Source organism: Canis lupus, chromosome 3 (assembly GCF_048164855.1).
Source record: "Canis lupus baileyi chromosome 3, mCanLup2.hap1, whole genome shotgun sequence".
NCBI lineage: Eukaryota > Metazoa > Chordata > Mammalia > Carnivora > Canidae > Canis > Canis lupus.
In genome coordinates this window covers 13,747,858-13,770,800 of record NC_132840.1, presented here as the reverse complement: position 1 = coordinate 13,770,800, position 22,943 = coordinate 13,747,858, and the positions used below count along the sequence as shown (strand labels likewise).

At 44.6% G+C, this 22,943-nt stretch overlaps 1 protein-coding gene, 1 long non-coding RNA gene and 1 other non-coding gene across 28 annotated transcripts in view; 2 read left to right on the top strand and 1 right to left on the bottom strand.

The window, feature by feature from the left end:
* ADAT1 (adenosine deaminase tRNA specific 1) overlaps positions 1 to 22,943 on the top strand; it is a 44,650-nt gene that overhangs the window by 160 nt on the left and 21,547 nt on the right. For 9 of the 26 annotated variants that reach the window (XR_012027002.1, XR_012026999.1, XM_072818711.1 and 6 more), the window contains exons 2-9: positions 458 to 567; positions 2,148 to 2,336; positions 2,625 to 2,693; positions 3,630 to 3,684; positions 4,140 to 4,270; positions 7,240 to 7,843; positions 10,238 to 10,383; positions 11,931 to 12,030. Coding sequence is in view for 24 of the 26 variants with exons in the window: in XM_072818711.1 (XP_072674812.1) it covers positions 2,168 to 2,336; positions 2,625 to 2,693; positions 3,630 to 3,684; positions 4,140 to 4,270; positions 7,240 to 7,843; positions 10,238 to 10,383; positions 11,931 to 12,030 (1,274 nt within the window). In the remaining 2 variants the exon portion in view is untranslated. Of the gene's footprint in view, positions 1 to 81; positions 261 to 457; positions 568 to 2,130; positions 2,337 to 2,624; positions 2,694 to 3,629; positions 3,685 to 4,139; positions 4,271 to 7,239; positions 7,844 to 10,237; positions 10,384 to 11,930; positions 12,031 to 12,117; positions 12,314 to 15,290; positions 15,507 to 20,723; positions 20,811 to 22,727; positions 22,940 to 22,943 lie in introns of those variants that run through there. The other 17 variants (XM_072818661.1, XM_072818630.1, XM_072818784.1 and 14 more) reach the window with 15 other exon arrangements.
* Positions 7,240 to 17,421, bottom strand: LOC140629412 (uncharacterized). Its single transcript, XR_012027243.1, has 3 exons — positions 17,166 to 17,421; positions 15,496 to 15,701; positions 7,240 to 7,966 (listed from the first exon to the last, which is right to left on the bottom strand). It is a non-coding gene; the product is annotated as an uncharacterized lncRNA (long non-coding RNA).
* On the top strand, positions 8,377 to 8,516 carry LOC140631336 (U4 spliceosomal RNA). The gene has a single exon (XR_012028969.1). It is a non-coding gene; the product is annotated as a U4 spliceosomal RNA (small nuclear RNA).

Sequence of the window (22,943 nt, the reverse complement as noted above, 5' to 3'; positions counted from 1 at the left end):
GTTGCCCTCGTTCCTGACTTCCTGAGCCCATTTTGTGTGTGAAGCGGTGGTGAGGACCGTGCCTCCCGCGGCGCGCGCGCGTTTCCCGGAAGTGCCGGTGGCCGGTGCGGGCGGGCGCGAGGCGTGCGGCGAGGAGGCAGGCGCGCGGGTCGTCGCTGCGTCGTGGACCCGGAGCCTCTCGGGGACTGGCCGAGTGGGCCCCACCCCGGCTCCGGTGGGGGCGAGAAGGGGCTGCGACCCAGGATATGAAGGAGCGGGGGGTAAGGCGAAGGCCTGGTCTCCCCTGGCAGCCGACCTGCCGTAACTTTCCCTTGAAAAGAAAGTGCGTTGTAACGCTTCAGGCAGCGTTGAAACAGGCCGTCTTGTGGGCAAATACCCGTTTAAGCTGTTTCATAGGAAGTTACTCAAGATCTAAGAGGAGTTGGATTTGGATTTGCAAAACATTGATTCATTTCAGCTGCTGTGCACGCTCCCCCAGACGACTACGTGAATGAGGTGATGGAACCGTTCAGGCCGCATCGTCTTAGGGCGTCTGTGTGACTTCTGGCCTGGCTGCTACGGTTCGCGGTATGTGCCTCTGGTTTAATTTCACGTGGATGCCTTGTGATGCCCGTGTCCCCCCAACCCCAGAGTGAGGGGGGAAAATCCCTTCCAGAGACCGGATTCTAGGATCTCCCATATGCCTTTCTTTGGCCCAAAAGATAAGGTGACCCGCTGGTTCTCTGACTTTAAAGTCACAATTTATGTCAGGTCCTGCCAGATTCTGGTTTTCAGTCACTGTGGTCTCATTTTACCATTACCGTGTATTGCAGCAACAGGCTTCCGCATTGGAATTCTTAAAAGATAAACTGAGGCACATTAAAATTTTGAAGGTTGAGAGTGGGGGGAGGGGGCAAAAATCAATTCCAGTTAGGCAGCACCAAACCAAAAGTGAATAGGAACACTGCAGATCAGAGCTAGGGGAGAGACTTTATAAAGTGCCACAAGAAAGGGAACTACTTGATTGGCAATAGTTTAAAGCCTAGGTGGCGCTTTGTGCTTGGTTATGCTTAGTGTTGTCCTTTCTAACCTAGAGACACCTACAGACCTAGATCATGGTTTGCTTAAGAGGCCACCACAGCATTAGAGCCACATCAGTCTAATGGCCTCCTGGTTTAATTCATTTAACCCGGTGCTGAAGGCTCATTGTAGAAATAGTTTTCAGAAGCTACATGCATTGGGACTCAGTAATGCCTTTTTGTTTTGTTTTAATTCTTAGCTGTATCTGTCACCATAGGATCTCATTTTCTGTTAAGAAGCTTCTCATACATAAGAGTCCAAATGAAATCATTGAGGGAGCATAGAGTCAAGAGTAGAGGAGTGTCTAGCAAGCATCCTCTCAGGTCTGACCTGCTTAATGGTTTTTTAATTCATGGCTTTACATTGCCATTACAATCCGCCCCACCCCCCTTGCTCCCCAAGGACCTCAAGACAATCAGGAACATAAAATGTTCCTTTTTGGAATATTAATCCCGATATTAATTATTAATCCCATAATTAAAGAGTTGTTTTTCTCTTTTCTGACTTCCTCCTCACCGCCCAGATTGACAATCTCCCTCTAAGAAATCTTCAGAGGCCCCTGTCAAGAAAACAACTCTTTAATTTCTCCTATAGTGTTTGATGAGGCATGGGACGCCTAGGTGGCTCAGTGGTTGAGTCCACCTTCGCTTCAGGTCATGATCCCAAGTCCTGGGATCGAGTTCCACATCAAGCTCCCTGCAGGCAGCCTGCTTCTCCCTCACCTATGTCTGTCTTTCATGAATAAATAAATAAAATCTTAAAAAAAAAATCAAAAATGAAAAGGGAAGGGGCACCTGGGTGGCTCAGTGGGTTAAGAATCTGACTCTTGATCTCAGTTCAGGTCTTGATCTCAGGGCCGGGAGTTCAGGGCCTGCAGTTAGGCTCCACACTGGGTGTGGAGCTTACTTAAAAAGGTGCGGGGTGAACAGGGAAGTAATAGAAGAAAATGACCCAAAGAGTTCCAGATGGAGAAACTTCAGTATATGCGGTTGGGTTACCCTGAAAGCCTGTCAAAGCACCTAGGCAAGTTGTAGCATCTTGCTCTGGTTCTCCTTTCTGTACTTCTGATAGTTGTGGGTTCTGATCAGGCCCAGCACTGACTCAGACCATGTGGACCGCAGATGAGATTGCACGGCTGTGTTACGAACACTATGGGACTAGGCTGCCCAAGAAGGGGAAGCCCGAGCCCAACCGTGAGTGGACGTTACTGGCTGCAGTGGTGAAGGTACAACTTGTAGCTGACCGGGCCTGTGGTGGCAGTAACAGACCAACACAAGGTGAGGCCTCTTCACCTCTGAATACTCCCTGTCCACATCAGAGATGATGGGATTATCCGTGGCCGTGCAGGCAACAGTCCTGGCTGGTGTCCACTGCAGTAGTGGCGTGTTCCCCTGCTCTCCACCAGGTGGCGCAGTACTTGTGGGAGGTGGCACTGTGGGAACCACAGGCCTGGATAGGTCATCCTATAGGAATGCTCTGGAGGGGTGTGCACACATGAAACTTGAGGGCGGGGGACCATTCACGTTAGGAGAGCTCGCTTAATGATTCATTTCTTTTCCTCTCAGTGACAAAGGAAGTTGTCTCAATGGGAACAGGAACGAAATGCATAGGCCAGTCCAAAATGAGGAAGAGCGGTAAGCTCGGGTGGGGTCTAAACAATACCTGTTGAGGGAGCTTTGGAAACCACCCTGCATTTTGTCCTCTCCTGTCCCCAGTAAAGGGGCCACATCACTGAAGTGGCTGACATTTCCATTCCCATTGACTGTCACAGTCTAGTTGGAAGGACAGAACTCATTTTAAGAATCAGAATAAACTGTGGAAGCAGAGGCTGCCAGGAACATGCCTTCTGCATAGTTTGAAAGTTGGCCAGTATTTTCATGCTCAAACCAAAAGTTCCCTGGATGTGGCTGTTCCTCATTATGTCTGACGTCCCCCAGAAAGCAATCTTTAATTAGATGAAGGTTTGGGCACCGAAAAGAATATGGAAATCCCCTAGAGATCTGGTATCTTCACCTTCTGCTTCTAGTTAGATTCTTTCTCAGGTTTGCTTTCCCCGTTTTCTTAGCCTTGCCTCCTGCATTCCAGGACCTCTATGGGTTGAATTTGATGGAATCATATCACCACGAGCTCAAGGGTGATATCAGGGTACAAAAGACTTGGACCCCTGTTCTCCAGATATGTTCCTATAAATGAGTAGTTCTCAGCTATGGGGAGATTTTGTCCCCCAGGAAACATTCAGCAGTGGTGGGAGACATTTTTAGTTGTCATAGCTCAGGAGAAGGGGACGCTATGCTACCTGCCTCTGGTGGTAGAGGCCAGGAATGCTACTAAACATCCTACCTTCCACAGGACAGAGCCTCACAGCAAAGAACTTTTTAACCCAAAATGTTAGTAGTGCTGATTTGAAGAAACCCTGCATTGTCATCATTGATTGTAGTACTTCCTAACAGAGCCCTCCAGGAGCTACATGCCCATCCTGGCTGCTGGGGGAGTCCACCATGTTCAGCTTCTAGGAAACAGGGCCTCTCCAGGTTCTGTATGTCTTCACTAGTGTCCTGTCTTTGCCGCAGGAGACATCCTCAATGATAGCCATGCCGAGGTCATAGCCAGAAGGAGTTTCCAAAGGTAAAGGCACATCCCCAGAGAATCTGACTTAGCTAGTCGTGGGGGCCCCAGAACTTGCATTCCTAATAAGCTCTCAAGTAATACTGATAATGTCAGTCTGTGAGCTACACTTTGAACAGCACTTGACAGTGGTTCTCATGCCTGGTGTGTGGCAGAATTACCTACATTTGTGAAAACCCAGATTTCTAGGCCCACCCCTAGAGTTTCCGCCTCAGCAGGTCTGGGGTGGAACCTAAGAAGTTACATTTCTGATGAATTCCAGATGATGCTGGTGCTGCTGGTTCAGGGGCCACACTTTGAGAATCACTAGTCTAGATCATTGCCATAATTCCAAATCACTGCCAGTCCCGTCTATCCACGGCAACTCTTTCTTTGTTAGTAATCAACCAGCCAGAGTCTTTCCCCTCACCACAGAGACTGGTTGTTCATTCTGATAACATCTTGCTCCTCAATAGATACCTTCACTACCAGCTCCACTTGGCAGCCGCCCTGAAGGAGGATAGCATCTTTGTCCCTGGCACTCAGAGAGGGCTGTGGAAACTCAGACCAGACCTCTTGTTTGTGTTTTTCTCCAGCCATACACCCTGTAAGTATATTTCAGTCTTAGGATTAATGTTGCATTGTCTACTTCCTTGTGTCCTCTTATCTGTAGATACATTTCTCGAAAAGCTCTTCTGACTACAGTGTAGCTATAAGCAGGGGACTGAATAGGCCACTGTTCCTGATCACTTCTCTACCAAGGAAAGACTGTGGTTCTCAGTTCCCAGTCAGGATTGGGAAGCTTCAAGCTGAAACCCCATAAGGTCTGAAACCAGCCATAGGGCTGAGAAGTCCAAAGCCCCAAGTTCTGTAGTGATTTATCCTGAAAGTCATTCTATTCATGCTTCATTCAACAGTTATTTTCCACTGCGTGTCAGACACAGTATGACATACTGGATATGTAACAGTGAGTAAGACCAGTTCCTTGTTTAGCCTTATAGAGCCCTTAGGGAATGTAGACAGTTATGATTAGTTAAGTTAAATTTCAGTGAATTATGTGGGGATGTTCAGTGCTGTGGTTGTGTTAGGCAGCAAGACCAGAGATAGCCTAAGGGTGATCACTGGTTTTTGTCTTGAAAATTGAGAATAATTTCTACTCTTCATAGACAGCAACTCAAGGATGGCAGTAAATTTTCATCACCCTTAAACCTTTGAAGTAAGAATATAATACTGACCTCTAAACATTAAACTCTAAAACACATGCAACTAACACAAGAGCAGGTACACATGCTCACTCTAAAGAGACAATAGCTGTCAAGACTTGGTCATAATTCAAATCAGAAATATAATACAGCTTAAGGAAAAATGAGTCCATCAGAAAAAAACTGGTTGAGTTAAAGGCCAGAAAAATGACATACAGAGGTAGATAGGGCTCATCTGTGCTAATAGTGGATGCCCTGGTCCAAGAACTAAATGATGTTTCCTATTTTGGTGCTTCTCAAACTGTAATTTGCATATGAATCACCCACAGATCTTAATAAAATGTAGATTCAGATTCATTGGGTCTGGGATGAAGGCTAACATTCTGCGTTTCTAACCAAGTCCCCCTGATGCCAGTGGTGTTGGCCTGTGGACCACACTTTGAGTAACCCGGGCTTGGCTGATCAGGTGGCAGGCGTAGCATGATTGTGGAGAGAGAGGCATCTGCAGATCACAGCTAGCCCGACGGCCTAATGAGACCACATAAATCAGTGGTCCACAGGCTGGTCCATAGCCAGATGGGGAAAATCAGGACTGTAGTGAGTTTTTCAGAAAGCTAATTTCTTTCCATGTAAAGAATATGAGACTTTTATCTTTTTATTTTAAGTAGTGGTAACTAGGAAAAAAGAAATAAATTGTGGTAATTAGGATTTTTAACATTCTTCCTTGATGGAATACAAAATTGACCACCCTCTGTTGATCTTAAAATCTTCTGGAAATTTTAGTGATCTGTGAAATCAAAATCTAGAACCACTGATCTAACTGCCCTGGGCTAATGGATAATCTTTTAAAATATGATGTCCACCCATGGTTTGTCTCAGGATGAAAGAACACTACCTGGAAAATGTGACTGGCTCCCTTTGCATTTATTTGTCATTGCTAATTGATAACTTGGTGCCTGAGTTAGCTATTTCAGACCCTTACTTGTGAGTTTTATTAGCATGAGTCAGCCTCTCGAGTTTAGGCATCAAACTGTCTAGATCAAATCTCCAAGCCTTTCAGAATGGGAAGTGGGCCCCAGTCAATTCTCCAAAGTCTCTGTCACCTTGTGAGGTCTCTGGAAGCCCGCCAGCTAGCCTCTCTGGCAACACGCCCACTTCTGCATCTCCTGCCTTTCCCACTCTTAGGTTATAAAGGCTACAGATGTATTATTTACACACTTTAGAAAAAACACACATTAGGTTAGTGTTTGAAGAAGTAGCTCTTCTCAAGGAGAGGCTGTGCTTTTTACCAATCTCTGGTTTTCTTTGCTTCTGTTTGAGGACAAAGGTCAGAAAGCTCTAACCCAGCACAGGGAAATACCATTTGTGTAATTCACTGCAGTCTGTACTGTGAGGATATGCACATAAATCTCCAAGATGGGGGAATTATGAACGTTTTTGCCAAACATATTTTTTTTAACTTTTTTTTTTTTTTAATTCACGAGAGAGAGAGAGAGAGAGACAGAGACACAGGCAGAGGGAGAAGCAGGCTCCATACAGGGAGCCCGACACGGGACTCGATCCCGGGACTCCAGGATCACGCCCCAGGCCAAAGGCAGACGCCCAGCCACTGAGCCATCCGGGCATCCCACCAAACATATTTAGCCATGAAATCAACCTCCCACTTTTGTTTACAAAGCATTTTATGGGGTAACATTCCACAAAATGTTCTTGGGAAACCATGCTCTTTATAAACCAAGGGTTCTCAACTCAGGAGAGTTTTGCTTCTCGGGGGAAATTTAGCAACCTCTGGGGACACTCTGATGGTCAGACTGAGGGTTGCTATTGGTATCTAGTAGGTAGAGACTGAGAAGCTGCTAGCCATCCTGTAACGTAAAGGATAGCCCCAACAGCAAAGAATTATCTGCCCCAAAATGTCAGTACTATGAAAGTTGACAAATCCTGGTCTAAATTAGTATTTCCAAAACTTCCTGTGATGAGAATTACCTGGGATCTTATTAAAGTATTCTGTGTTCCAGATTCTTCCACCCCAGAATTTCTAACTCATTGGGTCTAGGTAGGACAGAGCTGCAAAGGATTCTTACTTGGGAAATTTGGGCAAGTCTTCCTAATTCATCTCAGGTCATCTGGGAAAATATAATTAAATTCTGGTTAAGACAGTGGTTCTCCTCTCATCAGAATGACCTGGAGAGCTTGTTAAAACACACTGCTTGGTACCACCTCTAGAGTTTCTGATTCAGCAGACTTCACTGTGGGTTCTAAGAATTTGCATTCTAACAAGTTCCCAAGGGACATTGATGTGGCTGGTCCACTGGTGTTGTGGAGAGAGAGGTTTTGAGAACCACTGGTTTTTAAGGGCTTCCTTCTCCTGCAGGTGGGGATGCCTCCATCATTCCAATGCTTGAGTTTGAAGATCAGCCCTGTTGTCCTGTCAGTAGAGATTGGGCCAATAACCCATCAGTAGAAGCCGATGGTAACCTGGAAGCTCCTGAAAATAAAAAGAAATGTGAAGATCTGGGTAGTCCTGTGACCAAAAAGATGAGGCTTGAGCCTGGAATTCCTGATGGTGTGGGTCACCATCAGAGTTTTGGCAATCAGGAGAGTGGCCCAATCCCACCAAGTATCAGTGGCTCTAATCTCACCACACAGGAACTGGCCACTGTCACTGGAATGGCCCCCAGTGGTGCCAAAGTGGTGGATGTTTATAGAACTGGAGCTAAGTGCGTGCCTGGAGAAGCAGGAGACTCGGGGAAGCCTGGTGCTGCGTATCACCAGGTGGGACTGCTCCGAGTGAAGCCAGGCCGGGGAGACAGGACTTGCTCCATGTCCTGCAGTGACAAGCTGGCACGGTGGAATGTCCTCGGATGCCAAGGGGCACTGTTGATGCACCTTCTGGAAAAGCCCATCTACCTGTCAGCCGTAGTGATTGGGAGATGCCCATATAGCCAGGAAGCCATGCAGAGAGCTCTGACTGGGAGGTGAGCAGGGAGGGAGGTGTCAGCTGGAACGGTCTTTCCAAGAAGCAGTGTGAGAGTATGTCCAAAGAGCCTTTAAAATGTCCATACGTCTTGATCCAGCGGTTCCATTGCTAGGAATTCGTCCTAAGGAAATGATTAAGAAAGTCCTCAAACATTTAGCTTTGCGTGTAGTCATTTTTAAGAAAGAAAAGGAAACCAGTGAAATGGCCAGCCATAGATTAAGTGATTTTTGTTAAAACTACTACTGATGAATATTTGACCGGGAAAGAGGCTCATAATTTTATTTATTTATTTTAAAGATTTTATTTATTCATGAGAGACACAGAGAGAGGCAGAGACATAGACACAGGGAGAAGTAGGTTCCATGCAGGAAGCCTGACATGGGACTCGATCCTGGATCTCCAGGATCAGGCCCTGGGCTGAAGGTGGTGCCAAACCACTGAGCCACCCAGGCTGCCCGAGGCTCATAATTTTAAAGAGCAAGTTAAAAGATACAATGAGTTCATTTGGTCTTAAAGTACATATGCAGATGAAGCTCTGCGCAGTAGCAGTATTGTAGCCAGTGAGGGTTATCCAAGGCACGATTATTGCTAATTGAAAATTACATATGCAGATGAAAAAAAAGTTGTGGGAGAATATACACCACAGTATTAATATGATCACTTCTCTGAGTGTTTTTTTTCTGTTTGTGATTACTCTTTTTTTTTTAAGATTTTATTTATTTATTCATGAGAGACAGAGAGAGAGAGAGAGAGAGAGAGGCAGAGACAGGCAGAGGGAGAAGCAGGCTCCATGCAGGGAGCCTGACGTGAGGCTCGATCCTGGATCTCCAGGATCACACCCCCAGCTGAAGGCAGTGCTAAACCACTAAGCCACTGGGGCTGCCCTGTTATTATTCTCCTTTCTCGTTTTTCTGCTGTGCACATATATATTGCTACCATAATTTTAAAAAAAACATGAACAGCAATGTTAATCTTTTAAAAGATAAAAGACAAAAAAGATGATCATTCAAGTGTAGTCTCCCTCAAGAAGGGCAGCCAGGCCAAGTTAAGGCTAGGTAACTGAGGGCAGGGTGAGGCCATGGCCAGGAGAGGCCTGTCATGTCAGATGTGCTGCTCCCGAGGCCGAGTCCTGGGAACAGACGCACTCATTCCACTCCTAGGTGGGTACATACCCAGGAGAAATAAAAACACACATCCACATCAAAACTTGGACATGAAGGCAGCCCAGGTGGCTCAGCGGTTTAGTGCTGCCTTCAGCCCAGGGCCTGATCCTGGAGACCTAGGATTGAGTCCCATGTCAGGCTCCCTGCATGATGCCTGCTTCTCCCTCTGCCTGTGTCTCTGCCTCTCTCTCTCTCTCTCTCTCTCTCTCTCTCTCTCTTTTCTCTCTCTCTGTGTCTCTCATGAATAAATAAATAAAATCTTTATTAAAAAAAAAAATTTGGACATGAATGTTCATAGCAGTACCAGTCATAATAGCCACAAACTGAAAGAGCCCGGATGTGCATGGATAAACAAAAGGTAGTAGACTGTTACAGTGGATCGTCAGCCACGAAACAGAGTGAAGGCCAGTTACATGCTATGACATGGATGAGCCTTGAAAGCTTTATGCTAAGTGAGAGGGGCCACAGAGTGTATGATTTCATGAAGTGAAACTTCCAAAATGGGCAAATCCGGAAGTAGATTAATTAGTAAGTGCTGGAGAAGGGCATGGGGAGTGACCGCTGATGGGTGTGGGGTTTCCTGTTGGGAATGAAATGTTAGAAACTTAGGTTGTGGCAACAGTGGCACAATTCCGTGAATATACTAAAAACAAAAAACCCCATGAATTCTATGTTTAAAATGGATGAGTTTTATGGTATACAAACTATGTCTTATATAATAAGATGTTTTAAACAAAAGCATCCTAGGCACTATGCCTGAGACAGTCTCTGTGTTTTCCATACTTTCTCTATTCTGAGACTTTAAAGCTGCTGTCTGCTTAGTTCCAGAGCAGCCTCATGTTGGCATCTAGATTGTGTGAAAGACTCAAGAGGGGAAAACAAAGCTTTTATATTATAGGACAGTTTTGGTTTCTAGTGTGTTTGGAGGATGCCTTAGGGAGCAGATGCCAACAAATTAATATTTCTGTTTAAGGGTTTGAAATCTTTGAAAGCCAGTGCCAGGGCTGGAGTTTAGTGTCCCTGCCGTCACTGAGGGTGGGGACTCAGCTTGTTTTCACTTCAGAGCGATAGGAAGGGATCTCCCTCCGGCCAGAAGGTTCACGTGCTCTAGATACTGTTTGGTCACATACTCTCACCGAGACACAGGGGTGCTGAAATGGTCCATGGGCCTAGACACTGTCTTTCTCCAGGAGCATCCCAAAACTGAGTGCATTTTCCTTCACATTTAGGTGTCAGAACGTCTCAGCTCTCCCCAAAGGCTTTGGAGTTCAAGAAGTGAAAATACAGCAGTCAGGCTTACTATTTGAACACAGCCGCTGCGCCGTGCAGGCAAAAAGAGCTGACGGCCCAGGCAGACTTGTTCCTTGTGGCGCAGGTAAGGTATCCGCGTTCCACTTGCCCCAGAATAACTTTGCCCCAGGCTGTGGAGTGGCCTGGAAGGGGCTACATCCATGCAGCTTGGGAAGGCCACCTATTACCAGAGTGGTCAGTAGTGCCAGCTTGGGACACATCTATACTGGGTCCAGTTCATACTGTGCCTGACCCTGGGCAACCTACTTACCCTGTCTTAGCCTCGGGTTCTTTATCTTCAGAGAAGATACAGAAGAAATATCATTTCTTAACAACTAATCTTATTAATAGGGCCACCTGGGTGGCTCAGTGGTTGAACATCTGCCTTTGGCTCAGATCATGATCCAGGGTCGTGGGATTGAGTCCCGCATCAGGCTCCCTGCAGGAAGCCTGCTTCTCCTTCTGCCTATGTCTCTGCCTCTCTGTCTCTCATGAATAAATGAATAAACAAAATCTTAAAAAAAAAAAATCTACTCTAGCTTTCTTGGTAAATTATAGGCTATTTTTTAAAAATCCAATTAATAAAATGGACAGAAGACATGAATAAATGTTTCTTCAAAGAAGACATCCAGATGGCCAACAGACACATGAAAAGATTCTCGACATCACTCGTCATCAGGGCAATTGCAAATCAAAACCATAATGACATATCTCCTCACCTATCAGAATGGCTACAGTTAACACAAGAAACAACTGTTGGCAAGGAGGTGGAGAAAAAGGAACCTCCTTATACTGTTGTTGGTGGGAATGCAAACTGGTTCAGCCACTGTGGAAAACAGTATGGAAGTTCCTCGAAAAATTAAAACTACTCTGTGCTCCAGTATTCACACTACGAGGTATTTACACTAAAAGTACAAAAACATTAATTCAGAGTTACATGCACTACTGTGTTTTTTGCAGTATTATTTACAATAGCCAAGCTATGAAAGCAGCCCAAGTGTCCATCAAGTGATGAATGGATAAAGAAGATGTGAGATAGATATACAGATTGATCAACAGATAAAATGAAATACTACTCAGCCATAAAAGAAAATGAAATATTGCCATTTGGAATAACATGGATGCAGCTAGAGTGTATTATGCTAAGCAAAATAAGTCAAAGAAACAACATATGATCTCACTCATGGAATTTAGGAACAAAACAAATGAACAAAGAAAAAAAAAACACACAAACCAAAAAAACAGACTCTTAACTCTAGAGAACAAACTGATGGCTACCAGCGGGGAGGGATGAAATAGATGGTTTATAAGAGTAGGCTTATGATGAAAAAAATATTTTCTTATGAGGATTAAATGGGAAATCCTATTTCATGCATTGACTGTATGTCCACCATATAATAAATTCTTAGTTGTTAAGAATTTATGAGTTGTTAAGAATGAATAATGATGAATAATGAACCTCTTCTTTATATTACTGTACTATGGAGGCCAAGCATCAGAGTGGCAGCCATTGACTCCGATGTCCTATCTAGCTCCCATGGGTCTGCAAAGAGGGAAATATTTTTGGGGAAACACTTCTGACATTCACAAGAAACTGAACAGTTTTAACCTCAGAATCTTGTCTCTTCATAGCCATCAGTTGGAGTGCAGTTCCTGAGCAGCCACTGGATGTCACTGCCAATGGTTTTCCGCAGGGAACAACAAAGAAAGGAATCCGGTGCCTTCAGGCCAGGTACAGCATATTGGGGCAGAAGGGAGATAGTGGTTGTGCAGGCACCTTTTACCACTATGTAATTCTGGAACATCTTCATCACCCCAGAAAGAAACCCTGCAGGGATCCCTGGGTGGCGCAGCGGTTTGGCGCCTGCCTTTGGCCCAGGGTGCGATCCTGGAGACCCGGATCGAATCCCACGTCGGGCTCCCGGTGCATGGAGCCTGCTTCTCCCTCTGCCTCTGTCTCTGCGCCTCTCTCTCTCTCTCTCTGTGACTATCATAAATAAATAAAAATTAAAAAAAAAAAAAAAAGAAACCCTGCACCTGTGAGCAGTCAGTTCCATGCCTGACTTCAGCCCCTGACGTCCACGAATTTACTTTCTGTCATTGTATTTATCCATTCTAGACATTTCACTGCATGAAATCATACGATATGTGGCTTAATTTACTTAGCATAAAGTATGCTTACTTAGCATAAGGTTTTCAAGGCTCATCCATGTTGTAACACGTAATGGTAACCTGTATACCGTTGTATCGATCTAACCACTTTCTGTTTATCCATTCTTCCATCAATGGACATTTGGGTTATTTCACTTTTGTGCTATTAGGAATGCTGCTGCTGCAAACATTTTATCATGAGATATCTGGTGGACATGTTTTAAATTCTCTTGGGGTATACCTTAGTGTGGAATTGCTGAGTCATATAATGACCTTGGGGGTTTTTTGCTTTTTTGAGGAACTGCCAAACAGTTTTCTATAGCAGCTGCACCATTTTAAACTCCTACTAGGGATTTATGAGACTCAGTTACCCTACATTTTTTACCACATTTGTTATTGTCTTTTTTATTGTAGCCATTCTAGTGGGTATGAAGTGCTATCTCATTGTGGGTTTTTTTTTTTTTTTTTTTTTAAGATTTATTTATTTATTTATTCCTAGAGACAACAGAGAGAGAGAGACAGAGGGAGAAGCGGGCTCCATGCAGGGAGCCCAATGTGGGACTCGATCCTGGGTCTCCAGGATCACACCCTGGGCTGTAGGCGGCGCTAAACCACTGCGCCACCAGGGCTGCCCTGTTTGTTTGTTTGTTTGTTTTTTAAGATTTTATTTATTCATGAGAGTTACAGACAGGCAGAAGCACAGACAGAGGGAGAAACAGGCTCCCCTCCGGGAGCCTGATGCAGGGCACAATCCCAGGACCCCTGGATCACACCCTGAGCTGAAGGCAAACACTCAACTGCTGAGCCACCTAGGCGTCCCTCACTGTAGTTTTGATGTGCTATTCCCTAATAATTGTTCAAGCTTCTTTTGATGTTGGGCATTTTTTCATATACTTATTAGCCATTTGTCTATCTTCTTCGGAGAAGTATCTATTCTTATCCTTTGCCCATTTTTAAACTTGGTGTCTTTATCTTTATTGTTGAATTGAAGGATTTCTTTATATAAAATGGATAGTCTTTTATCACATATGTATTTAAACATATTTCCTGCAGTTCTGTGGATTGTCTTTTCACTTTTTGAAAGTATCCTTTACGGCACAAAAGTTTTAAATTTTCTTGAAGTCTGTTTTATCTATATTTTTCTTTGGTGGTTTGTGCTTTTTGTGTCACAGGTAAAAAAACCATTGCCTGATTCAACATCAAATAGATTTGCTTTGTTTTCTTCTCATAGTTTTATAGTTTTTTTTTCTTAAGATCTTATTTGTTCAAGACAGAGAACATAAGCAGAGGGAGAGGGAGAAGCAGACTTAACTGCTGATAGGGAGCCTGATAATGCACTCTGTTGCAGGATCTCAGGATCATGACCTAAGCCAAAGGCAGACGCTTAACTGACTGAGCCACCCAGGTGCCTTCAGTTTTATAGTTTTAGCTCTCAGGTTTATGATTTTGACCCAATTGAATTAATTTTTCTATAAGGTGTGAGGTAGGGGTCCAATTTCATTCTTTTGCATGGAGATACCCAGCTGCCCTGCCACCATTTTTTTGGAAAGACTGTTCTTTCCCCTGGAAGATTTTGAAAAGAACACTTTCTTGGGCTTTACCATTAGGAATTCTGGTTTCATGGGTCAAGGTTGGAATCCAAGAATCATTTATGAAGCTTGACAGTGATTGGACTGGCAAAAGGGGAACCATGAAAGCAAGACTTGTCATCTTCAAATTGGCTTTTACTGAAATGTAGAGCATATAGTCTGCTGGACATGAGACTCCCTGTGTGTTTGAAGGTTCATGCATCTGCCTTACTGATCTTTTTTTTTCTGAATGTTCAGAGATGCCACTCTGCTTTTTTCTCTTAGTAGTCTTCAATAGCCTGAGGGTGGGAGGGGTTTCAGGGGAATGACCTCTCCACCAAAGGTATTTACATCTCAGGTGGATTGAGCTGCCACTGAGTGACTGTTGTAGAATCCCATCATTTACAGGTACAGTTAACCCCTGAACAATGGGTGAGTTTAGGGGCACTGACACCCCTTGCATTTGAAAATCCATGTATGACTTGATTTCTCAAAAACTTAACCACTAATAGCCTGTTGCTGACTAGAGGCCTTACTGGTAACAAACGGTTCAAAAACATGTATTTCATACTATCTTCTTTTTTTTTTTTTTAAAGAGAGAGGGCATGCATGTGCATGAGTGGAGGGAGGGAGAAAGGGAGAGGGAGAGAGCATCTTAAGCAGGCTCGACACCCAGTGTGGAGCCCATCACAGGACTCCATCTCACAACCCTGGATCGTGACCTGAGAGTAAATCAAGAGTCGGATACTTAACCAGCTGAGCTACCCAGTTGCCTGCTTATGTGCTGTATTCTTACCATAAAGTAAACTAGAGAAAAGAAAGTGTTAAGAAAACTATAAGGACATTAATAATGACAATGCTGTATTTATTGGGGAAAAAAACCCTTGTGTAAGTGGACCCTGTGCAATTCAAACCCATGTCATTCAAGGGTCAACTGTAGTTCTTTTCACTCTGAGTTGTTTTTCCATTTCATTACTATTTCCTCACAAAAAGTTGTAATTAAAGTTTACAGGTGGATTTCTTTCTTTTTGATGCTTATTTGCCAGCCTCAACACAGACAACAATAACAGCTTACATGTTCTTAGACTTTAAAATTTTATTCTTTGCAACCACTAACCTGGGTTCCAATAGCCTAGTCTGTGGACTCAGACAATTTCTTATGGTGCCCTAGGCTGTTGAATTGAGTGATATTTACAAAATTAGGGGTGGAGGCTTTTGGATCAGTTTTTCCCCAAGGGCCTTCTAGCTTCAGACCACTGTTTGCATCTCTCAGGGACCAGCTCAGCCACAGACCAGAATGTGTTAACAGAGCAGGTTGTGCCTTCACCGGGACCAGATTTCCTGCAGAGTTCCCGCTCCACCTGCAGTGACAGGCCAGCAGCAGCCGTTCTGGCTCCTCCCACCTGATTGAAGCTGCAGTTTGTGCTTTGCTCAGATCTCAATGCTCTTCTTCTCTGGGAATCTACACCCTCTTTTACCTTAAAAGGTCAGCTGCCTCTGCTTTCTGGCTCACAATCACCATCCTCTTTTCCAATTCCGGTAGTACTGTTCTCCTGCTGGTCCCAGTATGCTGGTGCTTTCTGTTGCTTGGGAGCGCTTCCTGTCCCCATGCTCGCTCTGTCTCCAGTTATCCACATGACTTGGGACAAGTCCAGTTGCTGTTCGGGCCTTTGTGCCTTCGTATCTGTAAAATGAGGATATTGAAATAGATGATTTGAAGTCTCTCTGATGAGAGGCAGACTCGTACAGGGAGGAAGCGTATGGGGGAAGAGAGCAGCAGCTTTACAGTTCAGGAGACTGATGTTTCATCCCTGGTTCCCTAGTGTGTGACCTTGGGAAAATTCCTTTACCTCTCTGAGCCTCCATTTCCCCAACTGTAGAGCAAGGGTAACTAACTGTGTTTCCCCCAGGAATGTGATGAGAAGTGCCGGCAAATGTGGTGCCTTGCCGGGTACTTGCCACAAGCACCTTGTTCAGATTGATTTTCCCTTCACTTGTCCAGTGAAGCTTCATAGTATGTGTGAAAGAGTCAGATTTTCTTCTGCTGGAGAGAAAACAAGTTTTTCTCACTGTTCATTCCCAAGTGCTGGCATCCTGGAACCACCTTCTTTAGAATTATGGGGAATATGAATGCAGAGTGGGATGTTAGAAACATTTATATTCTAATGGAATACGAGAAGAAAATACTTAAGTCTTTGTGTTCTTTTATACACAATGCATTAATAACAAACACCAAGTAAAGGACCCTCCTTTTCAAAAAGCTTCGTTTTTACTTTTTTCCCTTAAGTGGCAAATCCTTTTCCCATCCCAGAGCATCCTGGAGAGATCATGACATACTTCATTGGATTGTAAAAGAAGAGTGAGGGATTAAAAAACAAACAAAAAACCTAAGTGTGTCTAAGTTTGTTAAAGATAGGGTGAGATTAAGAATACCAATGTAAATATGTAATCTTTTTTTTTTTTATTTTTATTTATTTATGATAGTCACAGAGAGAGAGAGAGAGAGAGGCAGAGACACAGGCAGAGGGAGAAGCAGGCCCCATGCACCGGGAGCCCGACGTGGGATTCGATCCCGGGTCTCCAGGATCGCGCCCTGGTCCAAAGGCAGGCGCTAAACCACTACGCTACCCAGGGATCCCATGTAATCTTTAAGAAATTATACTTATTGAGGCACCTGGGTGGCTCAGTCAGTTAAGTGTCTACTCTTTTTTTTTTTTTTAAGATTTTATTTATTTATTCATGATAGACATAGAGAGAGAGAGAGGCAGAGACACAGGCAGAGGGAGAAGCAGGCTCCATGCAGGGAGCCCGACGTGGGACTCGATCCCAGGACTCCAGGATCGCACCCTGGACCAAAGGCAGGTGCCAAACCGCTGATCCACCCAGGGATCCCCAAGTGTCCACTCTTGATTTCAGCTCTGGTCATGATCTTGAGGTCGTGAGATCCAGCCCTAAGTTGGGCTCTGCACTCAGTGTACAGTCTGCTTGGGATTCTCTCCTTTGCCCCCTGCCTCCCCCTCCCCTCCCTCCCCATCTCTGCCTCGCCCTCTCTCTCAAATAAAATATTTTAAAAAAGAAAGAAAAATTACACATGTGTATAGCTTTCCTGGCTCTTTGATCCACCAACCAGCGTTGTTAACCAACTCACCAGGAAGAACCTAACATCCAAGAGTGTAATCCAGGGCACCTGGACAGCTCAGTCGGTTGGGTGTCTGCCTTTTGGCTCAGATCATGATCCCAGGGTCCTGGGATGGAGCCCCACATCAGGATCCCTGCTCAGCAGGGAGCCTACTTCTCCCTCTACTTCTGCAGCTCCCCCTGCTTGTGCTCTCTTGCTCTCCCTGTGATGTAAATAAAGTCTTAAAAAGAGAGAGAGCAATTCTTGCTGCTAAAAGGAACCAAGGCTCCTTGGGAGAGTGGTGGCCAGCAGCCACCAGGAGAATTCTGTGCTTCACAGATAACATGAGCGGTTACTATTGAGTAGGTCTTGTAGACAGAGAAATTACTAGTGTGGTCACTCTGTTCTGCTGTTTAATAGGTCTTGAGAAAGGTCGTACTTCTCTGGAGGGAGCCCTTGTTTAGCAGAGGAGAGGTTCCCAGTATCCCCCTTCTAGCTTAATAGCTATAATACCTTAACATTACTCATTCAGCTGAAAACATTCACAAGAGAAAATGCTGTTGTTCCTCCAGAGGGAAGAATGCTAGGACCAGTTACAGAGCAGGTGTCAAGTTAGCTCACTAACACGGATGTCTTCTTAGAGTGACGTTTGAGGCCTTGACATTTCACCACAGTGTTGGTGGTAGATAGAATCCATTAGGGCACCTTAAGTGATGTGTTTAACAAACTTTTATGTGGACCCTTCTCCAGGTCCAGATAGGCATGGTTGATTGCTAAGTCTTCTTGTTTTGTTTTTATTTTTCGTTTTGCAGCAAAGCAAAGTTTATTGAGCAATAGCAAAGTAATAGTACAAAGCTCCCAAAGAGAGAGGGGAACCTGAGAGGGTTGCCCTAGGGCTTCATGTTTTGGTGAATGAAATGCCTTGATATGCTTCATTAATGCAATAATGTGATGATAATCATAATCATAATAAAGCCAGATGTTCTCTCATAGTTGCACATCATTGGCCCCTGGGCTGTAGCAAAAGTTTCATGGGCTCACCTGTCAGTATTTCAAAAGAAAGCATGACTATCTGGGCAAGATACTTAGTTTATTTTTTATGTTTTCCCTTTGCTGATTCTGGGTGATGCAGGCAGTGGAAATGTTGACTCTGTAAGACTCTAGACTTCTGAACAAAAACGTGCATGGCCCCGTTCCCCAAAATGATCAAACAGACTCAGAAATACAGAGAAAGGGACGCCTGGGTGGCTCAGCGATTGAGCATCTGCCTGCAGCCCAGGGCCTGATCCTGGAGACCCGGGATCGAGTCCCACATCGGGCTCCCTGCATGGAGCCTGCTTCTTTCTCTGCCTGTGTCTCTGCCTCTCTCTCTCTCTCTCTGTCTCTCATGAATAAATAAAATCTTTAAAAAAAAAAAAAAAGAAATACAGAGAATAAACTAGTGGTTGGAAGAGGGGAGGGAAGGATAGGGATGGGCGAGAATGGGTGAAGGAGATTAAGAAATAAAATCAATAAGTCAGGGACATGAAGAGTACACATGGGGGATACCGTCAGTAATATTGTAATAGCTTCGCGTGGTGACAAACAGTAACTGCGCTTACGGTGATGAGCATTTTGTGATGTATATAATTATCACATCACTATTATACACCTGAAACTAATAAAATATTGTAAATCAACTATACATCAGTTAAAATAAAAATCATGGCTGGTGGCTCGGTTGAGCAGCCAACTCTTGATTTCGGCTCAGGTCATGATCTCAGGTTCCTGGGATTGAGCCGTTTGGCCATGTGGGCATGCACACATATGTGTACTCTCTCCCTCTCTCTTTCTCTCTCAAATAATTAAATAAACCCTGTTTTAAAAAATCACCTTATTGGAGGTTGGCTGCCACAATGCTGTATTAAGTAATTTATTTTATTTCATTTTCTGGTCACTGCTGTTACAATCAGTTGTTTTGTTTTTCCTTGTTGCAGTTAATGTTTGTATCCAATAGCCTTGTTAACTCTTAATATTCTCCTAGTTTATCTGGGAATTCTAATGTAAACAGTCTTTTGCAAATAGTATTTCCTTTTTAATCCTTCATTCCTTTTATTTATTTGTTTGTTTTTCTTTACTTCCTGTCCTAGCTAGAACTGACAATATCACAATCATCAACAAATAATGATTTTGGTTTTTGGGTTTTAATCCTTACTCCTTTTATTTCTTGTCTTACTGGCCAGAGCCTTCTGTGTAACATTGGATAAAAGCAGTGCCTTTGTCTTACTCTTGATTTTAAGGATGGGAATTTGCTGCAGGTTTTTATAGATCCCCTTTTATGGATATAAATACTATCTTTCCTAGTCCTCGTTTGCTAAAAGGTTTTAAATCATTCTGTGGATGTTGAATTCTAAGAAATAAGAAATGCTTCTCTGCATATTTTTTTTCATCATTGTATTACATTTCTCCTTCAATCCATTAACAAGAAAAGTTTCATTAGTTTTTTGGCTTTGTGTTTTGTTTTGAAGATTTATTTATTTATTCGTGAGAGACTCAGAGAGAGAGAGGCAGAGACATAGGCAGAGGGAGAAGCAGGCTCCGTGTAAGGAGCCTGATGTGGGACTCGATCCCAGGACTCCAAGATCATGCCCTGAGCCAAAGGCGGATGCTCAACCACTGAGCCACCCAGGCATCTGTTTTATTTATTTATTTTTAATTTAAAGGAACTTTATATTCCCAAGTGCTAGCCACCACTCAAGCTCATTTAAGGCCCAGGGAGAGTGCTGTTTGAGGGCTCAGGACCCCTCATGAAGTAGCCTGGGTGCCAGCCGGGGGAGGGAACATCTTGACAGACTGTACACTTCTCGACAGACTGTACACTTCTCTGTTTCACATATCTCAGTTTGGCCAGGATGTCCAAGCTGATGGTACAGTCTGTGAGGATGGGGAAGGCTGTGGTGTGTAAAGATGAGACTGTACTTTGTTGGCACACACGCTTCCCTTTTCTGAATTGGCTCATGCACTGTGTATGGGAGGGAAGGAAGGAGGCACATGCAGTTCACATCCTAGCAGCATGGATGGGCAAAACTGGAGAGGCCCACGTGGGCTTGCAAGACACTCATGTCCTTCACTGTTCCAAACGATGGCCTGCACAAAGCTTCATGTTAGAAGCAAAGGATTGGCCTCAGGGGCCTAAAGTGCCCATGGGACTGTCCCGTGCATGTCCAAGTGGACTTTATGAGCGTAGTTCACACAGGGAGTGACACTCAAGTCTGAAACTGTTTCAGGGTTTTTTAAGCAGTACTACCCACAGGGCCAGCTGCCTTGAGAAGAGGTAGTCCGGGAGTTCAGTATTCCCACCTCTATCTTGACCCCATTTGAGCCTGTCACCTTGATGATTTAACTGCTGATGACACTTCTTAAGATGAGGTTCATTTTTTTCCTCACCCCAATTCAGGCCTTGGTGTTCTTCACGTGAAGAACAGGTGAAAATAGGGGAGCTCTGTGCTTTCAAACCTAAGAAAGCTACTGTGCGAAGCCAGTGTCTCATAGGGGCCTGCCATGTGTTAAACACAAAATAAATCTTCTTCGTCTTCTTTTTCCAAACAGATCCCGAATCAGCAAAGTGGAACTCTTTAGATCATTTCAGAAACTGCTAAGCAGTATTTCAGAGGACAAGTGGCCAGACTCCCTCAGGTGATGCTGTTGACCCATGTTTTTCTCATAATTAGGAAGATTTGTGGTTTAATTCTGGCTTACAAATGTCAGGAAGCTTTGGCAGGAGTCTGTGAGCACTTCATTACCGCTTGTGCACTCCTCTCTCCCCAGGGTCCTGATTGCAAACTCAGATCCGAAGTGTGCAGGATGGGTGGGTTAGTGGTACAAAGTTAAGAAGACTGGAGGGGAATCAGGGCTTGGCCTGTTCCAGGCTCTTCTTTCACCACCCTCTGAATGGAGAGCAAGGCAGACATGTGAGTGTTTGGGGAGCAGTAGAGTCTGTTAGGAATGCCACTCTCTTTTCTCTTTTGTTCACATCAGTGGTTGTGAGCTGCAGCCTAAGGATTGAAATTGCTCCCAAATAGGAATGCAGAGAGCTATAAAACTGCTGCAGGGGCAGGTGGGCGAGGGCAGTTCAGACATTAACTACCCGTGGTTAGTGCCGTCACTTCATACGCACCAGACGCAAGCCACCCACACTTCTGACCACTGACTACAAATTCAGGGGTCCCTGCTGCCCCCTTAGGTTCGGAAATTCACAGGGATAACTCACAAGTTCAGGAAAGCACTATACTTAAAAAAGTATAGTAAAGTAGAAAATAGAAAGTAATGACTTTATATCATAAAGAATGTAAATCAGGACCAGCTAAAAGAAGAGACACATAGAGCAAGGTCAGAGAGGTTCCCAAACACAATGCGTCTGTGTCCTCAAGATGTGTCACCCTCTCAGCACACCACTGTGTGTCCCCAGCCAGAAGGGGGACCCAAGCTTCAGTGTCCAGAGTTTTCTTTGTGGTTTTATTATGTCAGCCTGCTTGAACCGTTGGCCATGTGGCATGACTGAACCCATTGTCCGTCTCTGGAGGCCAGAGTGATAGCACAGACTACACTCTGCTCTATGGTTAATCTCCCTGGCATGGCCAGCCCTGTCCTGATCTATCCAGGGCCCACCAGAAGCCACCTCGTTGCGTGGAAGCTCAGGTGTGATTAGAGGGGTCCACCGTGCAGAACAAGGACATTCCTGCCCCCAGGGAAAATACGAGGGTTTGGAGGTTCCCTTCCAGGAACTGGCAACAAGACCAGCCAAAGTCTTTATCATACAGCAGTGGGGAAGTGAAGGCGTTACTAGAACCATCTATGTCAAGAGGCAGCTGCTTGTTAGCACCACCATGCGCACTGCAGTCAGTAATGATGTCCTGCAGTCACTTTGCTCATTTTTTGTCAGACAAATGAATCAAACTGACAGTGGGGGGCGGGGGGGTGGTCCATAGATTTTGTATGTCAGTGAAAACAAATCTAAACCAAGGTCAGGGGAGACTTTATTTAAAGGAATCATGGCAGTAAGAGTAAGAGAGTAAAGGAATCACAGCAGCAGGATTGACGCCAAAGCAAGGACACCGCAGCCCTAACAGTTTGTCAGCCTCTAGGGCCCACGGGAAGGAGCAGTGAGCAAGGCTAGAAAGAACCAGGAGGAGGAGGGCATGGGATCTGCAGTTAGTGTGATGGGACAGCCAGACAGGAAATATCTTTTCTGGAGATCAGTGGATTCTCGGGGGTTGGGGATGAGGGCTGTTAAGGCGTCACCCCACATTTTGATGCCGGCTCAGGGTGCAGTGGGTCAAAGTTCAGGGCCTAGGAGAAGGACAGAAGCATAACTAATGCTGATCAAGGAAGCAAGAATTTTGTTGAGATTGGCATGTGGGTACAAACAGTTCAGCTCATCATTGAGACAAAAGAGAATGGGAGTTTGGAGGGTCCATCATGGGTAGACCTAGGGCACATCCATGAGTCTTATCTGAGTGTTACAGCGAGAGGGACTGCTTTGCAGGAAACCATTTCCCAGAACACTTTAAACCAAAAGTAGATAGTTATTCTTGTTTTATCTGATTTCACTAGGACCAGACAAGACTAGCATTGCTCATTCTCACCTGCTTTCATCCATGCTGCTTTCTAGTGAATTTCCTACGACAGAGAAAGAGCTGCTATAGGAAAACATACCCAAATCCTCCTGTCCGTAGGTCTCTGGTTAGAAAGCTGTCCAGCTGACTGCTCAATTGGCCACCATGTCGAGCCGATCATTGAGTATCTGTGTGCTTGCTGATGTGTGTGCAT